The sequence below is a fragment of the Corvus moneduloides genome, chromosome 15, assembly GCF_009650955.1.
Source record: "Corvus moneduloides isolate bCorMon1 chromosome 15, bCorMon1.pri, whole genome shotgun sequence".
In the NCBI taxonomy this organism is placed as follows: domain Eukaryota; kingdom Metazoa; phylum Chordata; class Aves; order Passeriformes; family Corvidae; genus Corvus; species Corvus moneduloides.
Window position 1 is genome coordinate 6550377 of NC_045490.1, and position 19316 is coordinate 6569692.

At 57.6% G+C, this 19316-nt stretch overlaps 2 protein-coding genes across 4 annotated transcripts; one reads left to right on the top strand and one right to left on the bottom strand.

Moving 5' to 3' along the window:
- Positions 1 to 282: 282 nt before the first annotated feature.
- On the bottom strand, positions 283 to 9667 carry GM2A (GM2 ganglioside activator). 2 transcript variants are annotated; one of them, XM_032124904.1, is made up of 4 exons: positions 9632 to 9667; positions 2919 to 3071; positions 1918 to 2100; positions 283 to 1803 (listed from the first exon to the last, which is right to left on the bottom strand). In XM_032124904.1, exons 1-4 carry the CDS (start codon positions 9650 to 9652, stop codon positions 1648 to 1650), a joined length of 513 nt encoding a protein of 170 aa, XP_031980795.1. In that variant the 5' UTR covers positions 9653 to 9667; the 3' UTR covers positions 283 to 1647. The 2 variants fall into 2 exon arrangements, with proteins under 2 accessions (XP_031980795.1, XP_031980794.1); XM_032124903.1 differs by lacking the exon at positions 9632 to 9667 and adding an exon at positions 4858 to 5147.
- Positions 9668 to 9768: 101 nt separating this feature from the next.
- Positions 9769 to 18599, top strand: CCDC69 (coiled-coil domain containing 69). 2 transcript variants are annotated; one of them, XM_032124901.1, is made up of 9 exons: positions 9769 to 10036; positions 15120 to 15189; positions 15637 to 15788; positions 15996 to 16071; positions 16258 to 16331; positions 16566 to 16667; positions 16854 to 16973; positions 17209 to 17306; positions 17486 to 18599. In XM_032124901.1, exons 1-9 carry the CDS (start codon positions 9989 to 9991, stop codon positions 17703 to 17705), a joined length of 960 nt encoding a protein of 319 aa, XP_031980792.1. In that variant the 5' UTR covers positions 9769 to 9988; the 3' UTR covers positions 17706 to 18599. The 2 variants fall into 2 exon arrangements, with proteins under 2 accessions (XP_031980792.1, XP_031980793.1); XM_032124902.1 differs by having other exon boundaries at positions 9774 to 10036; positions 17482 to 18599.
- Positions 18600 to 19316: the final 717 nt, after the last annotated feature.

A 19316-nucleotide genomic window follows, 5' to 3' on the forward strand; every position in this document is an offset into this window, starting at 1 on the left:
AGGATGAGCAACACCCTCAAAGCCCCTCAGCATGGGCTGTGCCCCCCGGGACCGTGACTCTGTCCCTGCGTCCCCACATCACAACGCCGCGTTTGCAGATCCCTGCCCTGCCCCTCACACAGGAACTGGCCTCAGGGCTGCTCAGTTCCTCTGGCTGCAGCATCCTCTACCGCTGCCCCCACCCCGCCACCTCCACCTCCCCCAGCTCACACCTACATCCACACTATTCCCAGCCAAATAAATGTCACCTCAAGGTCACCCCCAGCAACAAGAGGCACCAGCTCCGCGTCCTGGTAAAAAGATTTATTAAGAACATGCAGAACCTGCCCAAAAGGAGGTTGCTGCCCTGGCACTGACGGGGAGCAGGGGCAGAGGATTAGTGCTTCTCCAGGCAAAGCCACAGGGTGAAATAAAGTGAGTGGAGGGCACAGAAAGGCAGAGGGAGCATATCTATGTGGTGGAGAAACCCCCGCAGCAGTTAAGGCGTATAAAGTGCTTGGAGAAGACCAGCCCTATTGAGGGGCTAAATAACACAAGCAGGCAGGGACAGCAAGAGATGTGGGTGTCTGGTGGCACCGGGCACAGGGGAGTGATGACAGACACACCTGCCCTAAGAATCAGCAGGAATGACGCTGCCTGCCCACATCACAGTCCCCAGCCACAGCCAGGAGGCCCCCAGATAGGATCCAGGCTGCTGGTCTTCATGGTCATCTCCCAGTTATGCCATGTTCGGGATGCTGCTCTGTGTTTGGGTGCATCTGCCAGCCTAGGGGAAGGATAGTCCCAGTGCAGCCTCCTGTCTCGGCTCAGTCCCAGAGAAAAAATGAGATGAGTGGGACTGGTCCTCAACCAGGCTGTGCCCCAGCAGCTCATCACAGCCTTGTGTCGCCCTCTGGAGTGAGCACAGCCATCAACCAACCTTCTGCTGCTGGGAGCATCACCAGCCTCTTGGTCCCCCCTAAACGGGAATGTCCACGTGGGGCTCGGGTGGTTTCTGTCCTCTTATGTTCCTGATGTTTGCCAAAGGAAGGGCACGGGGAAGTGCCTTCACAGGTGCCTCATGCTACCAAGCTGGTCCTCCATGCAGGAGAGGAATGCAGCAACAGCAGACCCAGAGCTGCTGCACAGGGACAGGTCTCCTGCAGCCACTTTGGGGACACTTCTGCAAAACAGCCCTGTGCTCTGGCCAGAGGTGGTGGGAAGCAGGGACACCCTCGGCAACTAGTGCTGCATCCCCTCAGCCTACCCCAGCACTCTCAAACACTCCCTCATCCCCATGGACTGCTCCCAGAAATACTGCTTTTCCCTGGAATGTTTTTGTCTAAAATTGCCCTGATAGGATTAAGAAAAAAAAAAAGAAACTGGATAAAAAATAACAACCCCAGGTCATGCTGGGGTTAGGCTCCAAAGCCACCCTGTCCAGGCAGGAGACATGCTGGTGATGGGTTTGGGGACAGCAGAACAGCCAAAGGGGCCTTACTGGGTGTAGCAGGGGAGGGAGCGCGGAGGGGGGAACAAGGGCTGCCTCCTCCTGACAGCAGGAGGGAGGGACCTCACAGGGATGGGTTGGGACAGGATGGGATGCAACAGGATGGGATGGGACAGGGGACGAAGCTGGTGGGGAAAGGAGGGACGGTGTCCCACCCCTCAGTGGGAGTGCAGGGAGAAGGCCAGTTTGACACAGCTGAGTTCCTCCCCGCCATTGCTGACGACCACTCGGACACGGTAGTTGCCATTGGTCATCCAGGAAGGGAGCTCCACATCGGGCACATCGAAGTCACTTGCTGGCAGGGAGTAGGAGCCCTATGGGGAGAGGGGACAGATAGGCAAGAAGTCAACCAAAAGCCCAGCCCAATGCCAAAGGGCACGGTGGTACCCACTGGCACTGCCAGGGTCACCGCGGGAGCTCGGCCGTACCGCTTTGAAGGGGCAGTGGCAGGGGATGCCGTAGGTCAGCAGGGGCTCCGGGCAGGGCGTGCCGGGTGGGATGAGTTCATCGAGAATGCTGCAGACATCGTTGTAGGTGCAGCTGCCCAGCTGGTCGATGCAGGGCAGCTGGATCCAGAGGTCACCCAGCGCTTTCTCTACCACCAGCGCTGCCTGGAGGGAAGGTGTTCAGCACCAGCACAACGAGCACGGGCACCCACGGCTCCACACCAGCCAACTCCCTCAGCTCCTGATCATGCAATCTTTGAGGTGTTCATGGGGTCACTGAACGCCCTCCTGCTTTCAGTTCCTCTCAACCTGCAGTTTCTCTTCCTCCAACCTCAGCTTGACCCCTTAAGATAACACCCCCTAACACCTTACATGCCCACCTCCTTCCCCTCTCCTCTGCCTGTCCCAAAACAGGGTGCTCCCATCCTGCAGTTCTGGCACCACACTCCCCCAGCACTCACCCCACAGTCCCAGGCCCAAACAGGCACCATAGCATTGCTCAAGACAGCCCATGCACACTGGACGGAGAGACATGTTCTGTCTCATTCCAAAAACTTCCCAAAAAGTGGTGCAGGGCAGCTGGCATGGCCCAAGGCTCCCAGAGCAGTGCCATGGCATGTCCTTGAAAGGAGCAGCCGGCTTGGCTGCTGAAAAACAGGTCCTGCAGTGACCTCCCACTGTGGGGGAGCACCCACAGCACTTGGGTTTCACTTCCCTCCTGGAGCCATTACATCCCCAGGACATGAGACAAGTCAGGTGGTTTCTGTCCTAGGGACAAGGTTGGGAGGCTCCCAGCATGGGTCTCCCCATGCCCACTGTCCTGTTCTGGCTTACAGAGCTCAGTGTGCTCAGCCCTGCACCTCTCTGCACCTCACTCCCCAAGGGCTGCTCATTCCTGTACCCAGTGACAGGCATTTCCCAGCTGTCAGTGGTTGGGGAAGCTCTGCCTTCCCTCACCACACAGAGGCACATCTGGCACTTACCGTCAGAGGGGAACCCATGCTCTTGCCACTCTTGACAGCCGCGCTGACACGCAGGCTCCCTGGGATGCTGATGGGGTCAGGTGCCACAGAAAGGCTCTGCAGCACCACAGGGTCCCTCTTGTCACCACAGTTCTCCCAGGCAAAGCCACCAACCTGCAGCACCGAGAGACAGGAGGAGTTAGAGACAGGGCAAGCCTTGCCTTGTGTTTGTAGGAGGTTTATCCAGAGCTGCACCTCTGACCCCTGCCAAACATCTGCTCACAGAGAGCCAGAAAATGACCTTCAGCCTCTTCAAATGCCAATTCTTGAACTCCCGATCCTGAGGACATTACAGAAACCCTCTGTCCGTGTGCCTCTGTATGTACTTTACACCCAAAGAGGATTACCAGGCTGCAATTTCCAAACTTGTCTCAGCTCTGCCTCCAAACACTTTGCATGTGACCAAGGCAAGATGCATCCTTCATGCCAACGGCACCAAGTAAGGTGTGTGGGGACAGGTCAGAGCAAGCTGGGACCAGGTGGTAGCTACGCTGCCCAAGGGGATGCTGGGCAGGGGTGTGGGGGGATCCCCTTGGAGGGGCTGTGGGGTTGGCACAGCCTCCCACCTCATCCAGGACTAGTCCTGCTGTTGTGAGCCCTTGTCCATCAGCTCCAGCCACCTGGTTCCACACAGGAGTGGGAATCACACTCAAGAACCAGATGAGCCAGGCTCATCCTCTGCCTGATACACCCCAGGGGCCTGATCCTGAGCTATAAATGAATACAAATCCTGATCCAGAGTACAAATGAGCCCTATGGGATAATGAAAATCCACACGCAAGAAGATGTCACCTGAATGGGGGACATCACTTATGTGTCCTGTCTGAGTTAAGAGTCATGCTGGGACATCTCCCCTATTTCCTATAAGTCCCACCAACCTGTCCAGCCACCACCAGTAAAGACACTCCGATTTAAAGGCGGAGGGATAGCAGCACTTGCCTGCAACAGCCACCTCCGAGCCTGCCAGAGGCAAGTGGCAAAGAGACGAGCCCCGGTTCCCTCCCCGAGCAGGTTTGGCCGGAGCAGCCCGTGTCCCCATGCCATGACGCGGGGCTCTGCCTGCCTGCTCGCAGCCGCAGAACCGGTGGAGGCTGTATTGCCTGGTGCCACACGGCAGCCCCAGCGGGCACAGTGCAGCCCACGCAGCTGAGCAGCCCATTCCACCATCCCGCTCGCCCGCCGGGAGCAGCCCAGGGCAGGACACAGCGCTCAGGACAAGCCGGGACAGGGGCAGGCTGCACGCCGACACAGAGCAAGAGCTGGGAGTTCGCAGCCCGAGAGTCTGCAGGCAAAGAGGCTCCAGGGAGCTGAGCATTGGTGTGTGGCTGCAGACTGCTGCCCACTGAGCCCCCTCCAGCCTTTCCAACCGGTTCCTCCTTCCCTCGGGCAAGCGCAGATTTCCTGGAAAATAAATTGTGATATTTCCCCTCCACACCGCGTGAGAGTTACACGTGGTAATTGGCTGTATCTTAATCAGCGCGTGTTACTGAGCCCGACCCAGCACTCCGTGGGAACAGACAAGCAGAACCTGGCCTGTTCTCACAGAGCAACAAAATGAGAGCCGGGAGACGCTCAGCCGAAGGACGAGGCTGCTGGGTTTCTGCGTTGAGAAGTGTTTGTAAACACTGGATCTCTCCTGCTCCGAGCTCACCCTCAGCCTCCAGCACTGCTCCCCAGAGCGGGGGGCTGCGGGGTCCCCTGGGGGTCCATGGACCCCACTCCCCTGCCCAACCACAAACACGCACCCACCAGCGACCTTCCACCCTGCCGGGGCAAGAAATGCTTCTGGCCTCCTGTAATCCCAACGGGATGACGGAGTCTTCCCCCTCTCCTCCCCGCCGAGCCCCCCCGGCAGCCCTCTCCGTGCCCGAGAGATGCGGGGTGCGGGGTCCCTCCTCACCTTGCTGAGCCGCCGGGCCCCGCTGCGCTCCACCAGCAGCTGCGGCTGCGGCCCGGCGAGCGCGGCCGGAACGAGCTGCAGCGCGCACAGCGCCAGCGCCAGCCCCGCGCACAGCATCCTCCGGGAATGCGCCGGGAACGGGCCGGGATGAGTCCGGGGAGCTGCTCCGAGCCGTGGAGAGGCGAGCGGCGGGCAGGGACCGCGGCAGGACCTGGCTGGCAGCGGTGGGTCTAAGAACCCCCGCGCCGAGGGGATGAGCCCTCTCTCCGAGCCCGGCCCACCGCCAGATTCCCCTCCCTCCCCCGAGGACGCTCACATTTTCCCTACCCCTTTTGCTTTCTTCTTTTTCCCCTCCCTTCCCCGGTTTCGCTGCCAAGCGCAGGACTGGACTCGCAGGGATGCTGGGACGGGAAGCGGCGCTTTCCCAAGCTCCCAGAGCCGGCACTTGGAGCGGGGGGGCGGGAGCTGCACCCACCACCCCAGAGCACACACATCACCCCGCTGCGATGGGGGAGACACGACCATCTCCCCACCACCAACCCCTCCACCCAGGGCTGCGGTTTTCCTCACATCCCACTCGGGGGTGCCCCGGCGGTACCCTCTGGTCTGTACCCGGGATCGCCACGCTCCCCCCGCGCTCGGCACAAGGCAGGTGGCAGCTGAAGAGCAGAGATATTTGAGGTATTTCAGATATTTGAGACCCTCGAACCCGATGTATATGAGCAGGGGGGAGGGGACACTGGCATCGGGTAGCTCCTGACTGGGCAGTTTGCCACAGTACCCCTACCACCCATCTATCCAAAATGTTGGATTTAACACCCCCTCTTCCATCCCTAACCCCGGTTTTGCGGAGCATTTTCCAGACAGAGCTGCCCCAGGCACCCCCATCATGCTGGAACGGTCACACGGGTACCCCGCCATCAGGAACGGCACAGTAGCATGGATTTTCCCATATACTTTGGTGGACGGATGCTTTTATCCTGCAGAAGGGGCTGAGCCAACCGAGCACACAGGACACAAGTGTGGCAGGTCTCAGACCTTCCCCCCTGCCACAGCATCGTCAGGACCCACTTGTGAAACCCTTCCCCATGGCCAGCTCCGCTCTCCCTTGCACGTGGACACTGCTTGGCCTCCCCATATTGCTCCCAGCCCTGGGAAGGGTTGCCTGGCTTGTCCAAACCCCTGTCTCAGCTCTATTTTTAGCCTTTCGTCCTTATTTAGCAGCGAGGCCAGGCGGGAGCGTGCAGGCAGGGCGTGGGAGCAGGCAGGGGATGTCGTGGATGGTGCTGCCCACCCCGCGCCGGCAGCGACAACTGCGCCGCTGATCCACTGCCGAGGCTTAAGGATGAGGAATAAATAGCCCATTCCTCCCACCCGGGAACGGAGCAGAAAGTTATTCCCTGGGATTAGTTTTCACTTTGAGGCCCTGGAGCAGCCGGAGGACAGGGATAAGGGTAGGGATGCATGGGGAAAGGCAGCAGCACAGACGGAGCATTGTGTTTGGGGCTGGGAGGAGAGCAGAGCCCCTCACCTCGAGCCCCTGGCATCACATGCTTTTCTGCTTCTCACAGCCAATGTGGGTGAAGGTTTCACTCCCCTATTCTCATCCTTTTCTACTTCATTTTGCCATGGGGGAAAAAAGAGAATAAAAGACTGTGAGAACAGGTTAACCCACATCTTTTTGCTTGGAAAAACACAGGCAGGGACAGGAATGACTTGAAATCGTTGTACTACCTCAAGGCAGAAGTACATGTGACCTAAATCCCCACTAAAGGAGCCTGTGGCTTTTTCTGGGCTCCAACACATGCGAGAACTTCTGCAGTTCAAACAGTTTTTTCAGCTATCTCACCCATGCAAACTCGAGTCACGAGGTCTCAGCAGACCTGGTTAAACGCCTTCAATTTGCATTGAAGAAAAGCAGCCGGGACTTCATTACCTCTCATTTACAACAGCAAACAGATTGCAAGTGATGAACAGGGCCGAAGGGTGTAACCACGACCACCCTCTCTCCACTACCTGGGCTTCAGCTCTACCAGGACCCATCAGGCACCACCACAGGCCAGCTCATCACCCAAAAACCTTCCAGCAAAATATCCTCCAAATATCCTCCACCTCTCTTTTTTTTAATTTTTTTTTTTTTTATTTTTCCAGGCTGGGTTTCTGAAAATAAGATATGCAAACAAAAAAAAAAAAAAAACAAACAAACAAACAAAAAAAAAAACCACCACAAAAAGTGACCCCATGTGCACTCACAGAACCACTCTGCAAACAGACCATGCAGGGCTGGCACTGACACTGCCTTGTACCCATCCTGTTGTGCCCAGTCCTTACCAGCTGGAACCAGAGAGAGAGCCACAAGAGACACTTAAACAGTTTGCACAAATGCTTTTCTTATCCATAAGCTTTGGCAAACACTTTAAATGACCATTGGTACAAATTAACTCGACTTTCCAGCTGTTATCCCATTTACGGCAATTCAGACAAGCATGTGATAAAGCCTCCTTGTCTCACTTTTCTAGACAAAACCCTGGAGATATCTCCAGCTGCTGTCATTCCTGGGGAGAGATCAAGACAACACCAAAAAAAGACATTTGGGCAAATTTCAAAACAAGCTGAAGCTGCTTCAGGTGGGGCCACCACACACCACCTCTGCTTTCCTGTCTTTGCCTGGGCAGAAATTCCCTCACTGCCACAGTCCCCATTGGCTCCAGGCTCCTATGTGCAGCCTCCAGGCCCCTGTGCTCCCGAGATCCCCGCGGTGTTCTGGTTACCCCTACAATGCCATGGAAAGCCCCTGCTTTGCAGTTTCTGGATGTTTAAATGCTGTCCTCAAAAGGGAGCAAGTTTTCAGTGTATGGGGCAGAGGAGGATAAAGCAGGGCTGAGATGAAAGACCTGTCTGGCAAGCACACATCCCATGCAGTCTCCACAGGAAAGATTGGAGAAACTGAGGAATTGCTAAAATCAAGCTAAAATAAGAGACCTTTGGGGTAGCACGGGCAGGGCTTTTGGCAGGCAGCCTCACAGATGCACCCACAGGCTGAAGGAAGGGTGTAACGTGGTCTGGGCAGCCCTGTCTCCAAAAGTCAGCGATTTCTAGGAGCACAGGGTTGTCACACCAGAGCCTGCAGCAGAGGCTGGGGATCAGGGTGCTGGAGCTGGCCTCACTGCACAGGCCCATCCTCAAGCCCCAATTCTGCTCTGCTGGCTCAATGCCTCAGCCTGATGTGACCAAACTCTGTTTTTCTGCACCATTGTCAAGAGAAACCCCACCTGGAGCCCCATTTTGTGGCACGGGGGCATCTCAGAGCACCCCTTCAGCACCCCACAGTTAAAAGCAGACATTTCCACAAGCACATGTGCAAACTCCTGGACCTTGGTGCACCAGCAAGACGTGATGGCAGCTGGACAGGATCCTCGTCAGCTGCCCACACAGTTGCTTCTCTTTGCAGCCACGGCCCCAGCGATGCAAATTCAGCCTGGAAATCGGCATGTGCTTTGTGCTTGCCCCTGTAGGCCTTCAGTCTCTAAAGTCTGGACCGGGATTTTTAATTAACCTTGGAGAGGTGGAGACCTGCACCTTGCACTGTCAGAGCTTTTTATCCCACAAACGATCTACTCAGCCCAAATAAGTACTCTCATGCAGGGAAGGAGACTTGCCCCACTCTGAAGTGCTGGGAGAGATAAGAACTGAGACTCTCAGGTGGTTTCTGAGCAGTGGGAGCTGATGCCAGAAGCTGCTGTGACTCACGAAATTTCACTGAGGTTGAGCAGCACCCACCCAAGAGGACAAAGGCAACTGGTCCCACCAGTCCCTGGGAGACTTGGGGCAGCGTGGGCCTGCCCCTTGCCTTCCCCACCCTCCCATCCAAGTGATGTTTCACAATTTCCCCCGTCCCAGGGTTACCAGGGCAAGAAAAACACCTCCAAGTCGAACGTGACAGGATGACCAGGCACCTCCACTCCTTTGCCGCCCAGGCGAAATGCCAAGGTGTTGGCATCCCCGGAGCCGCAGGCTGCTTGGACTTCTCCCAGGGGATATTTGGAAAATGTCAGAATAGAAACTTGTTGACAAAAACTTGTGATGTTTTCATACAGGCACGGCCTCGTGACCAGGTTCAAACAGTTCTATTTCAGCAGTTCTGGGTAGCAACAATGGGTTTTCAGGTCAAAATATGTGGTCATTCAGAAATGTGTAAAGAGGTAATTTTAAAAAAGCATTTTAAAAAACCATCAGAATCAAAACATTTGGAAGAACCTGCCTTTCTTCACATTCGTTTTTAGATGGGACACTTTCAAGTCTGTGTCTTTCCCTGCATGTTCAGGACCCATTTCCAAACTGTAGGATTTCCTCCTACAAAAAGGGCACCCTGGCTCCAGGCCCAGCATTTGGGGTGTTTAGGATGCTCAAGAGAAGGGTTGCCAGGATGCAGTCCCTCAGGCAGTATGGATCACACCGAAAGCCCTCTCCAGCCAGCACAAGGACCCCCAGAGCAGAGCTTCTGCCAGGAAAAACACCCCAAACCCACCACTTTTCCACAACTACCCCCACACAAGCTGAAACTTGATAGGGGGATGGCAAAAGCCAGATGGATTCTGCTTTCTCACTCTCATCCCTGTTCCTAAGGGGGCTGGGGTGGGTTCAGCAGTGGAAGCCCCTTGAGCAGCTGGTGCTGGGGGTCCTGCTCCCACCCCAGCTCTGGTGCAGGGGTCCTGTTCCCCTTTCTCCTCGCCCAAGAGGGGACACGCCAGAGCAGGGGTCCTGCTCTCCTTACCCCACACCCAGAACGGAGCATCCTCAGTGCAGGGGATCCCTGGGACAGAGCATTCCCCAAGCACCCCGGCCCAGGGCGGGGACACCCCGGGGTGGAGGGGGCCCAGGGCCAGCCCCGGGGGCGGGCAGGCTGCGGCCGGGGGCCCTGCCCGCGGCTCGGGGGTGCAGAGCACCCTCTCCCGGCGCTGCCTGTCAGCAGCTGCCGGACTTTTTTATTACTTCTTTTTTTAATTATTTTTTTCTGCCTGCCAGCTGGGGCGGCTCATCCCGTCCCGTGCCGTCCCGTCCCGCCCGGTGCCGCTCGCCGGGGGATGCCGCGCCCCGCGCCCCGTGGCTGAGCGGGTCCCGCCGGGGCTCCATGGGCTGCACCGGCAGCGCCCTGCGCTGCTGCCCCGTCGGTGCCGAGGTAGCGGCTGCGGGAGCTTTTGGGCTGGGCTGGGCTGGGCTTGGGCTGGGCTTCGCTCGGAGTCGGGGCTCCGTGGGGTCGGGCTCTCGTGGGACCGAGGGTACGCGTTGTCGGGGTTTGATGGAGTTGGGGTTCGCGTGGGGCTGATGTTTGCGGGGAGCCCTGCTTGCACTGCTGGGGACGAGGGGTGTTGGGGGCACCCGGCGTGGGTTCCTCCCTGCGCCGGGGAGCGGTGGGGCCGGGCGGTGTGGCTGTCCCCGGCTGCGTGGGACCCAACCGGCATTGTGGTGGGGGAGGTGGCAGCGGGGACAATGAGAGCTGGCAGCCACCCGCCCTTCTGCATCCTTCTGCACCCTCCTGCACCCCTCCAGGCTCACCCCCGCGTCACGGGAATTCCATAATTAAGGGGGTGCAGCATCTGGGATGACAATGCCTGTTGGGAATGCTGGTCCCATAGAAGACGGGCATGGGTTCCCCCAGCTAGACCTCTGCCAGCCTCCCATACCATCGTCCCTCATCCCAAAGGTTGTGTCCCCTTGTGCTGAAGGCATCACTCCTGTACGGGAACACTCCTGTAGGGGAACACTCCTATAGTGGAACACTCTTGAGTCCCCCTCAGATCTCAGCATGTTGCTCTGTACTGAAGAGCTCTTCTATGAGGTCTGAAATTATTTGCTGATTGTTATTATCATTATTATTGTTACTATTTTCATTATTTGATGTGCTCATGCTGCCCCAGTGCCGCACCCCTAACCTCGGGAGATGTTTTTGCTGTCGGATGTGCTGTGCTTACTGGTGTTGGGTGTTGTGATTGCTGGAGGGTGGCAGGGGAAGGAGGGAAGGCAGAAAGGCCCCATGGTGCTGCCATGCCCCCGGCACAGGTGGCCCTTTGCAGACCCAGCTGTGAGAGCCCGGCTGCCCAGGACCACAGAACCCACTGCTGGATGTGCAGGAGGAGCAGGCACGGAGCTCGCACAGCCCTGCAGGCAACAAGTGCCTTTATTTACAGCACTTGCAGGCTTGGTCACTTCTCCACATCATGGAAAAAATCCCACTCTGCTATGTCATAAGATCAGACACTTTTGGGCCGTTTTGTGACTCTGAGAGCTTTCAAGAACGGGCATAGGACAGGGAGAAACAGCAGCCCCAAGGCCCCAGGTGCTGAGAGCCCCACGTTTACCGAAACACGGAAATTTGTCATTTGCCTGCAGACACTTCCCTTCCTGCACTTGCCTGCTCTCGAGCTCCTCTGCTCAGCCCTGTGCACTCCCCACCAACACTCGTAACCCACAAAACAGCCCTGCTGCTGTGGCTGAAAGTCATTCTGAAAGCAGCACCTAAAATCCCCGTTATGGCTAAAAGGCGTAAGGGCAGGCGTGGGGCCACTCCTGTCCACGTTCTTATGTCCCAAGTGCCAAAAGGCGGGATGGGAGACCTTCACCTCCCACTACTGATGGGTGGACTTGCAGAGTTGCAAGATGGGTGGACTTGGGGTTGCTTGGGGTTGGGGGAGACTTCACACCCCGGGGGCAAGGCCAGCCAGAAGCCATGTGCAGGTCACAGGGTTGGGGACTCTACTAGGGCTGGGGGCTGCAGAGGCTTTTGAGGCCAGTGCCGGGTTTGAGGTGACCTTGAGGAGCTGGTGCTGGGTTGGGTCTGGTGGGTGGATGACATACCAGGAGCTGCTGTGTGCCCTGGGGGAGGCGCCTTGGCGGCCTCATTCTTCTCTGGCACCAGTCTGCGGGCAGCGGGGTGATAACGGAGGCACAGAGAGAACCCAGCCCTGAGCTGCAGGCGCTGTCCCCGGGATTTCCTTCCCCTTCAGCTCCATCCACCCGTGCTTGGCCACTCACGGTCACCGCTCGCACTTTGGTCACGCTCCTGGCGTGAGAGAGGCCAAGTTGCCTTCCCAAAAGATCAGGGCTGAGGCTTGGCCGCCTTCCAGGGCTCGGGTGAATTTATTTTGAAGAGCTAGGAACTGTACGTAGCACCAGGAGTCAGGGAAGGGTCAGAATGCAAAACTCGAGGCTGTCAACAGTGTGAAGTGTTTGCCTATGGTCTGCGGCACAGATCTGACTGTAGGAGAGGTGATAATCACCTTCTAACACACCATCACTGGAGAAAAGACAGCAGCCGGGTTAAAGACAGGTCCCACAGACCTGTGCCAGCATTGCTCTGGCAGCACTGAGCATCTGCTGCAGGTCCTGGGAGGTGTTACAGTCATGGACCAAATCCTGGCCCCCTTCTCCACAACCACAAAGCAAAACCTCCTCCCCAGGAGCAGAGACAGGATTTAAATACTCATTTCCTGCCTCTTTGTGATTTCCTCTGCTAGGTTGCATGGTTGAATTGCTTAATGTACTTGTAAAACAGGAAAAGAGGAAGAAAAATACAGTCCAAAACCCCACCTCACGCTAAGAGCTGAAGCAGAGGCTGCAGCCACCTTGGCTGCCCGCACTGTGCCGGCTGCTCTGCACTGGTGCTCCCTACCCCAGCACCCTTGGAGATGACTCAGGTCCTGTTGGAAATCCCTATTAATCCATCTATAAACAGTTCTGCTCCAGGCTATTAGAAATATTTAGTTTTAAGAATGTAGATACTTTTGGTTTTTTCATAGCTGGAAGGTATTTTTGGCAGAGGTTTCCAAGACTTTACAGGATAAGCTACACTGTGGATGGCCCCCACCTGCAGGATGTATCAGGCTGCTTCTTCCCCTGGCCAAAACTGTTCCAGCTGGAGCAATTCCCAACCTGCTCCTTCCACACACACAGAGTAGATTCCAGGATGATTTTCCAGCTCTCTAAAATGCGCCAGGCAATACCAGAGGCACGGGGTGCCAGAAAGCTGCTCTGGAAGTGGCAATGGAAAGTCCCTCCATATTTCAGAGCTCTCAGCCAAATTTTGCTTTTCACCCCAGAGGTGGAGCTTTTAACCCAAAGGACAATTGAGTGCTTATGACTAAAATTAGCTCTAGACACTTTTAATTGCTCCTAGAGGTAGGAAGGTGCCTCACTCATAGCCTCAGGGCAAGTATTTAGATTTGTCTGTTGATTCTGGTGAACCTGTTGCTCGCTTCAGCTATTTCTGAGTTCAGTGCAGGTGTCTCAAATCATCTTCCTTTAGAGGCTGAGGAGCTCTCAGGCCCCATCACGCTGGATTTGGGGTGTGGGGGAGAGGTGAGGATTCCCTGGGTCTGTGCTGGGGACATTGCCTGTGCTATGGCAGTGACCAGCCTTAGGCTCTCTGTCCTTGGGCATCACTTTGCCAGTGAGCAGGTCACATGCAGCAGAGGTGGTTTGGTTTGGGGGTTTGGGGTCCCTCCTGGAGGTGGTAACAGCATCCTGCTCTCAGATCTGCTGAGATCATCCAAAACCCTTGAGATCTGTGTCACCCCCCTGTGTCAGGAGGGTCCTCCTCCTACACAGCCTTTGCTTTGTTGCAGTGAAAAAAAAGGGGGGAATATGCGGTGTGGGGTGAGGGGAGGAGGCCTTTTGAGACTCCTGTGATGCCCTCAGGATTGCAGAGCCTCCACTGTCTCATTCATCTCTCCCCTTGCCCCCCATCCCTGGACTTCAAAACCCATCGCAGGACATGGGTACATTAAATACCAGGGAGATGTACAATGTCATGAAGTGTGTCAGGGGCCAGGTGGGGATCCCTGGGGACCCTCTGCAGTCAGGTGTGCCAGGGTTCAGCGGCACCCCAGGGCACCCACGCTTTCAGGGTGAGCTGTATAAACGAGCAAAACAAGCCCTGTGAACTCTTGACTGCCGGGTGCCTCCTCGCCCCCTCGCCTGGGCCACGTTCAACGCCGCGGCTGCTCATGCCATAGAAGGGAAGATAAAACCGAGGCGTCCCAGGGGCTTGGAGTTCTCCTGCGCTCTGGAACTGCGCCTCCCTCCAGCTCCAGAAGGGGGGCTGCAGTGGAGGCGGAGACAGGGACGCCTGTTTGCTTTCCCTTGCTTTTTTCCCAAGCCAGGTTCCCTAATCCGGGCTGTATTTGGCCGCGCCACTGTGCGCGGGGCCGAGCCGGGGAGCAGCCGGCGCAGCGGGTTCCCGGCTCCCCGCAGGCAGCTCGGCTGCTTTCCTTAGGGAGCGGTATTTTTAGGAGCAGCTCTGCCGGGGGCTGGAGAGCAGCAACGTGTCTGCAGGTGAATTTTCTCGCCGCTCGTGCATCTATGCCCTGCCCAGAAGCACAACTCAATGATGGGCATCAGGGACCAGATCTGCCCTGCGCCAGCGAGGCCGAGCCGTGAGAGCCTGCGAGCTTCTATCTTTCAGCAACTGATAAAAATATATCCACTCTTTTTTTTTTTTTTTCCCCCCCTCTTCTCCCCTCCAAGTGCCTAAATTAAACCCATGCAGGGCTGGAAGGCATCCCATGGAGCTGTGCTGCTGGAGGCAGCTCCCGGCTCTGGGTTATCTCAGCCCCGTGGCAGCAGTGGGAGCGTGCGGGAGTGCGGGGCTGTGCAGCACATTCCTGCGCTCCTGAGGTCATTGCTTGGCCGCCGCCAGCTCTTGCCTGCTGCCAGCCCTGCACAGGGGCTGTATCGCCTCTGATTTATGGTTATTTTTCATTTCTCACTGCCGCTCCAGCTGTGTCAAAGCTCATCTGTGTAAGGCCCTGGCAGAGGCGTGTGTTTGGGGGCTGCAAGGTGCCAGGGACCAGACTGACCAGAGCATCCCAGGACAGGAGGAGGGTGGCAAGGGAGTGCCAAAGCTGGAGCCCTGCCAAGTGCTGCCTGCTCTCCCCCCCAGATGTTTTGCTGCTGGAGCCTATTTTGCACCAGCACCCTGTCAGGGGGATGTTGTGAGCATCCCCCGGGTTTTCCAGCTGAGTGCTACATGGTGAAATGTCTGGGATGCAGGGAAGTGTGTGAGCTTGAGGCCACCTGATGGGCAGCACATGCACACCCATGGGTGCTCAGGGCTGGAAGAGGGCAGGGGGCTGGGGAGGGACCACTGCTGCCCGAGGGGCTGTGTTCTAGCAGAGCTGATGCAGGCTCAGTGCAGGGTGTTCTCTGCCTGCAGCCACCTGCCCCTCTCTGTTCCCCCTTGCTCCAGCCCCCTCTCTCTCTGCCAGAGACAGCTAAAAGCCCAGCAGCAGAGGGGTCCGGCTTCCCAGGAGCTCTCGGCCTTGAAGACAGAGAATGGTGAGAAAAAAATGGATTTTCCCTCGATGTGCTTTCTCAGAATGATATTAAGGAAGCAGTGGACAGACCCCAGCACGGCACCAGGGAGGATGGGGATGATGTAGGTTCATGCTGGTGCAGGAGGGCAAACAGCATTCCAGAGACAATGGCATCCCAGAGATGATGGATCAATGGCATCCTAGAGCCAATGGCATCCCATCATCTCAGTCAGACAGGTCATCCCCAGAACAGGAGACCTGGCAAGCTCTGTGCCCTCTCTGAGCCTGCCAGCACCATCCCAACTAGTGCTAATTTGGACCAGTGAGATGGAGGGAGGTATTTCTCCAGTGGGAAGAGGGCAGGGCTGAACCTGGCCCATCACATTGGCAGGTTCAGCTGCCCAGGATGTCCAGGCAGCCCAGACAGAGGGAAGCAGCCAGTGCTGTTTCAGCTGTGTTTGTCTTGCAGCCAATGCCTCCCTACTTCCTGAGGATGGGGAGAAGGCAGCAGTGCCAGAGTGGACGGACAGTGCGAGATTCCTCCAAGGCCAGGAGGAGGAGCAGCTGCGGGATGCTGGCCAGGCAGGCAGTGAGAGCATCTCCCAGGACATTGAGATCCAGGTCAGTTGGAAAGGTTGGTGCTGCTGGAGGCAGCAGCTGGGCATGGAGCGTGTCACCAGCCAGGACTTCCCAGGCAGTGATCATGGACCTGGCACATGCTGGGCTCCATTTTTGGGAGGAGGACAGGTCTAGGAAAGGGTGAGGAAGCCCAAAGCAGTGAAGCTCTGCATCCCTTCCACTGGGATTTCTCATATGACTGCTTCCCAGGTGGAAAAGAGAAAAGAGCTGGAGCTGAAGGAACAGTTTGATGCCCTGAGGAGAGAGCACACGGAAACCCTGCAAGGTGCGTGCCGGGGCAGCAGGGCTCCCTGCAGCCCCCTCCCCTCTCCTCGGTACTGCCAGTGCCCCTTTGGCTGCCTGTAGGGTCACGGTGATGCTGTCCCCTATTCTCCAGCACTGTGGGGCTCAGGTGGGGCCTGCTGCCCCAGTGTCCCCACACTGGTGGCACTCAGCTCACATTCCCCCACAGAGCTCCAGAGAGCACACGAGCAGGAGAAGCTGCTGCTGGCAGAGTCCCACCACAGGTCTGAAGCAGCCTTACAGGTACCTGCAGAGAAATCCCTGGGGACGGGGGGCCTGTGAAGGGCTTGAGGACCATCTGCTGGTTCTGCCAAGGTGTCCCACATTCCTCAGTGGCCACCTCAGTTCCTGGTGTGCTCAGGGACCACATCAGTTCCTCCAGCTCTGGGGTTATTTGCATACCACAGCCCAGCAGTCCCCACGCTCACAAAGAAATCCCAGATACCTCTTACTCTGCTTTTTCCCTGGTTCTCCTAGGAGATGATTCAGGCACTGAATTCCCAGCTGAAATCCTTCCAGGACAGGATGAAGCGGGTGGAGGAGTCACTCTTGAGAACAGACTACAAGAAGCACATCCAGGTGCAGGGAGGGGTGTCAGGGAGGGGACCTGCTACGGGGTGCTGACCCAAAGCCAAGGGGCTTCTCTGATGGATCCTGGCAGGGTGGGGCTGGAACCAGAGGGGAGCACAGGACAGCTGAAGGGGAGAGCAAAGCCTGTCCCAGAGAGGCATTGAGGCCCTTTGAACACAAGTGGTGGCCCTGCAGGAGCATGGGAGCCCCAGCCCCTTCTGGGAGCAGGAGCTGGAGAGTCTGCACTTCGTCATTGAGATGAAGAATGAGCACATCCACGGGCTGGACAAGAAGCTGCTGCACCTGGAGACCGTGGTGGGTTGAAAGGGGGGGTCACAGGTGGGCTTTCCTCTTTTCAGCTCTTCTACCCACCTTAATCCTGCCCAGAAACTGCAGCTGGAGCAAAGGTGGATGGAGCCCGTTTCCTCTCTTGGCATGGGGAGGGGATGCAGGCACAATGCCACCAGGCCAGCATTTCACCCAAAATGGGGTGGCAGGGGGTTCAGAGGTGCTTCCCAGCTCCCTCCTCACCCTCATGCTTCCCTTCCAGGAGGAGAGGAACCTTCTGCTGGAGGAGAAGGTGAAAACCCTCCAGCAGGAGAACGAGGACCTGCAAGTTCGCACCCAGAACCACTTGCTCATGGCGAGGTAAATGCTGGTCCCACCCACCCGGTGCACAGGTGGCACCTCCGATGGGGGGGACAGGTGGCAGTGCGGGAGCACATCGCAGCCTGCGGTGCCACCGGGTGCTTTCTGCGAGGAGCAGAGGGGCTGGTGGGCGCTTTGCCCAGCGGCTCCGGCAGCCTGTGCCCTCTGCCCGCAGGCAGCTGTCCGAGGAGCTCCAGGCCGCCCGTGGGGCGCTGGAGAAGGAGGCACAGCTGCGGGATCAGGCTCGCCGGGAGAAGGAGGAGCTGCTGTACCGTGTGCTCAACGCGGGGGACGGCGGCCCCTTCCCCATGGCTGCCGGCGAGGTGCCCCTCATCGCCACGTAGCACCGACGGCACCGCGCTGCCTGGGGACTGCCGGGGCTCCCCTCCGGCCCTGTGAGCCCAGGGCTGCCCTCACAAGTGCCCCCAGTCGGGGCAGGGCTCCGGGCTGGCCGAGCCCTCGGGGCGCCTCATGGACCGGAGTGATGGAGCATTTCACGGGACGCTTACGCCTGCATTTCCCCAGCCCGTGTGGGGCTGCAGCGGGACCCTGGCCACCCACCGTGCACTCCCTGCACCCCTTCCCCTGGTGAGGGGCTGTCTGGGGGTGAAAGGGATCAGCCAGGACACAAAGACTTGCATTGGGCTGGATCTGACCCAGTGCTTGGCTCTGAGTATAAACAACACCAGTGCTGCCCAGGGCATGAGGACGACGAGGAGGCCACTAGGACAGGATGGGGACAATACAAGCACCGGGGGGATGAGGAGGGCACTGGGGACAGGGTGTTAACCTCACTAGGCCGAGCTCACACCCACGCCCTCCTGTTCCAGTCACCTCCTCCTCCTTCAGCAAATGTCTCCCAGGTACTGCTCCTGCAGCCCAGGCATGTCCCAGCTCACTGCCACGAAGACCCCAAGCCTTCCTTGTTCCCACTGTCCATCAGCAGCACCACCAGTCCCATCTTCTCCCCCAAAAGCTGGACAGAGGCTGGAGCTGCAAGTTCAGGGAGCAAGCATCCTCCCAGGGGGTATCAGGCTTTGGCAGGTCACATCCCTCTGCTCGAGCCAGTGCATCCCCATCGGGGAATATGCTGCCAGCATGGCTGTGGGTCAGGGCTGGATGCACAGAAGCACTTTCCCCTGGGTGTGGTGGGAGTCACTGCTCCGGAGCTGTCACAGGCCTGTTCCCTCCCCAGGGCTGTTTAGCCAGGGCTGTACGTGTGTGTGTGTGTGTGTGTGTGCACCAGCCAAGGTGCTGCTGGCTGTAACAATTACAAATCTGTAAGAAGCAACAGCCTCAGGAATCCCATGTCAGTGGTTTGGGGGGAATGGTGCAAGAGCATCCCAGAGTGGGGCTGTGTGCTCCACACCCCACACAGTGGGAAGAAGGGGAAGGGTGGGAGCAGGTGCCACAAAGACTCGACAAGGAAGCTCCAGAGGAGGCCCTTAAGGCCGATCCCCATTTTCCTTCCCTCTTTTCATTCATTTCAATGGGCTCCCAGCACAGGGCAGACCCAGACCCTCCCAGCCTTGCCAAGGCATCAGGGCCACTGCAACAGCCACTTCCGTCCTTTGTGCTGACCCTTATCAGGAACAGAGCAGCTGAACGGGCAGCCAGGAAGGCAGCGTGGATGTGGGGTCCAGCTCTTACCCACACACCTCCATGGGGTGGCCAGAGGGGGAAATGGGGATGCCTGTTGTGTCAGAAACATGTCCCCCCAGGGCACCCTCTGCTCCACACATCATCCCTGCATCCCTCAGGTACTGTAGCAACAAAGCAGGGGATGCCCCAGCAAATCCCACCAGGGATCAGGATTTCTGGACAAAGGGATATGAGGCTGGTGGGGTCTGGCATCCTGCTCCGGACACCTGGTATCATGTCCCACTGCCCCACAGGCAGATCCTGGATGGGACTTGGAGGAATGTGCCTGGCTCTGGGAAAGGGGACTCTGGGAACTGAGGAGGAGGAATAAATGAGTGCAGAAAAGGACTTGCCCATGGTAAGGAGGGA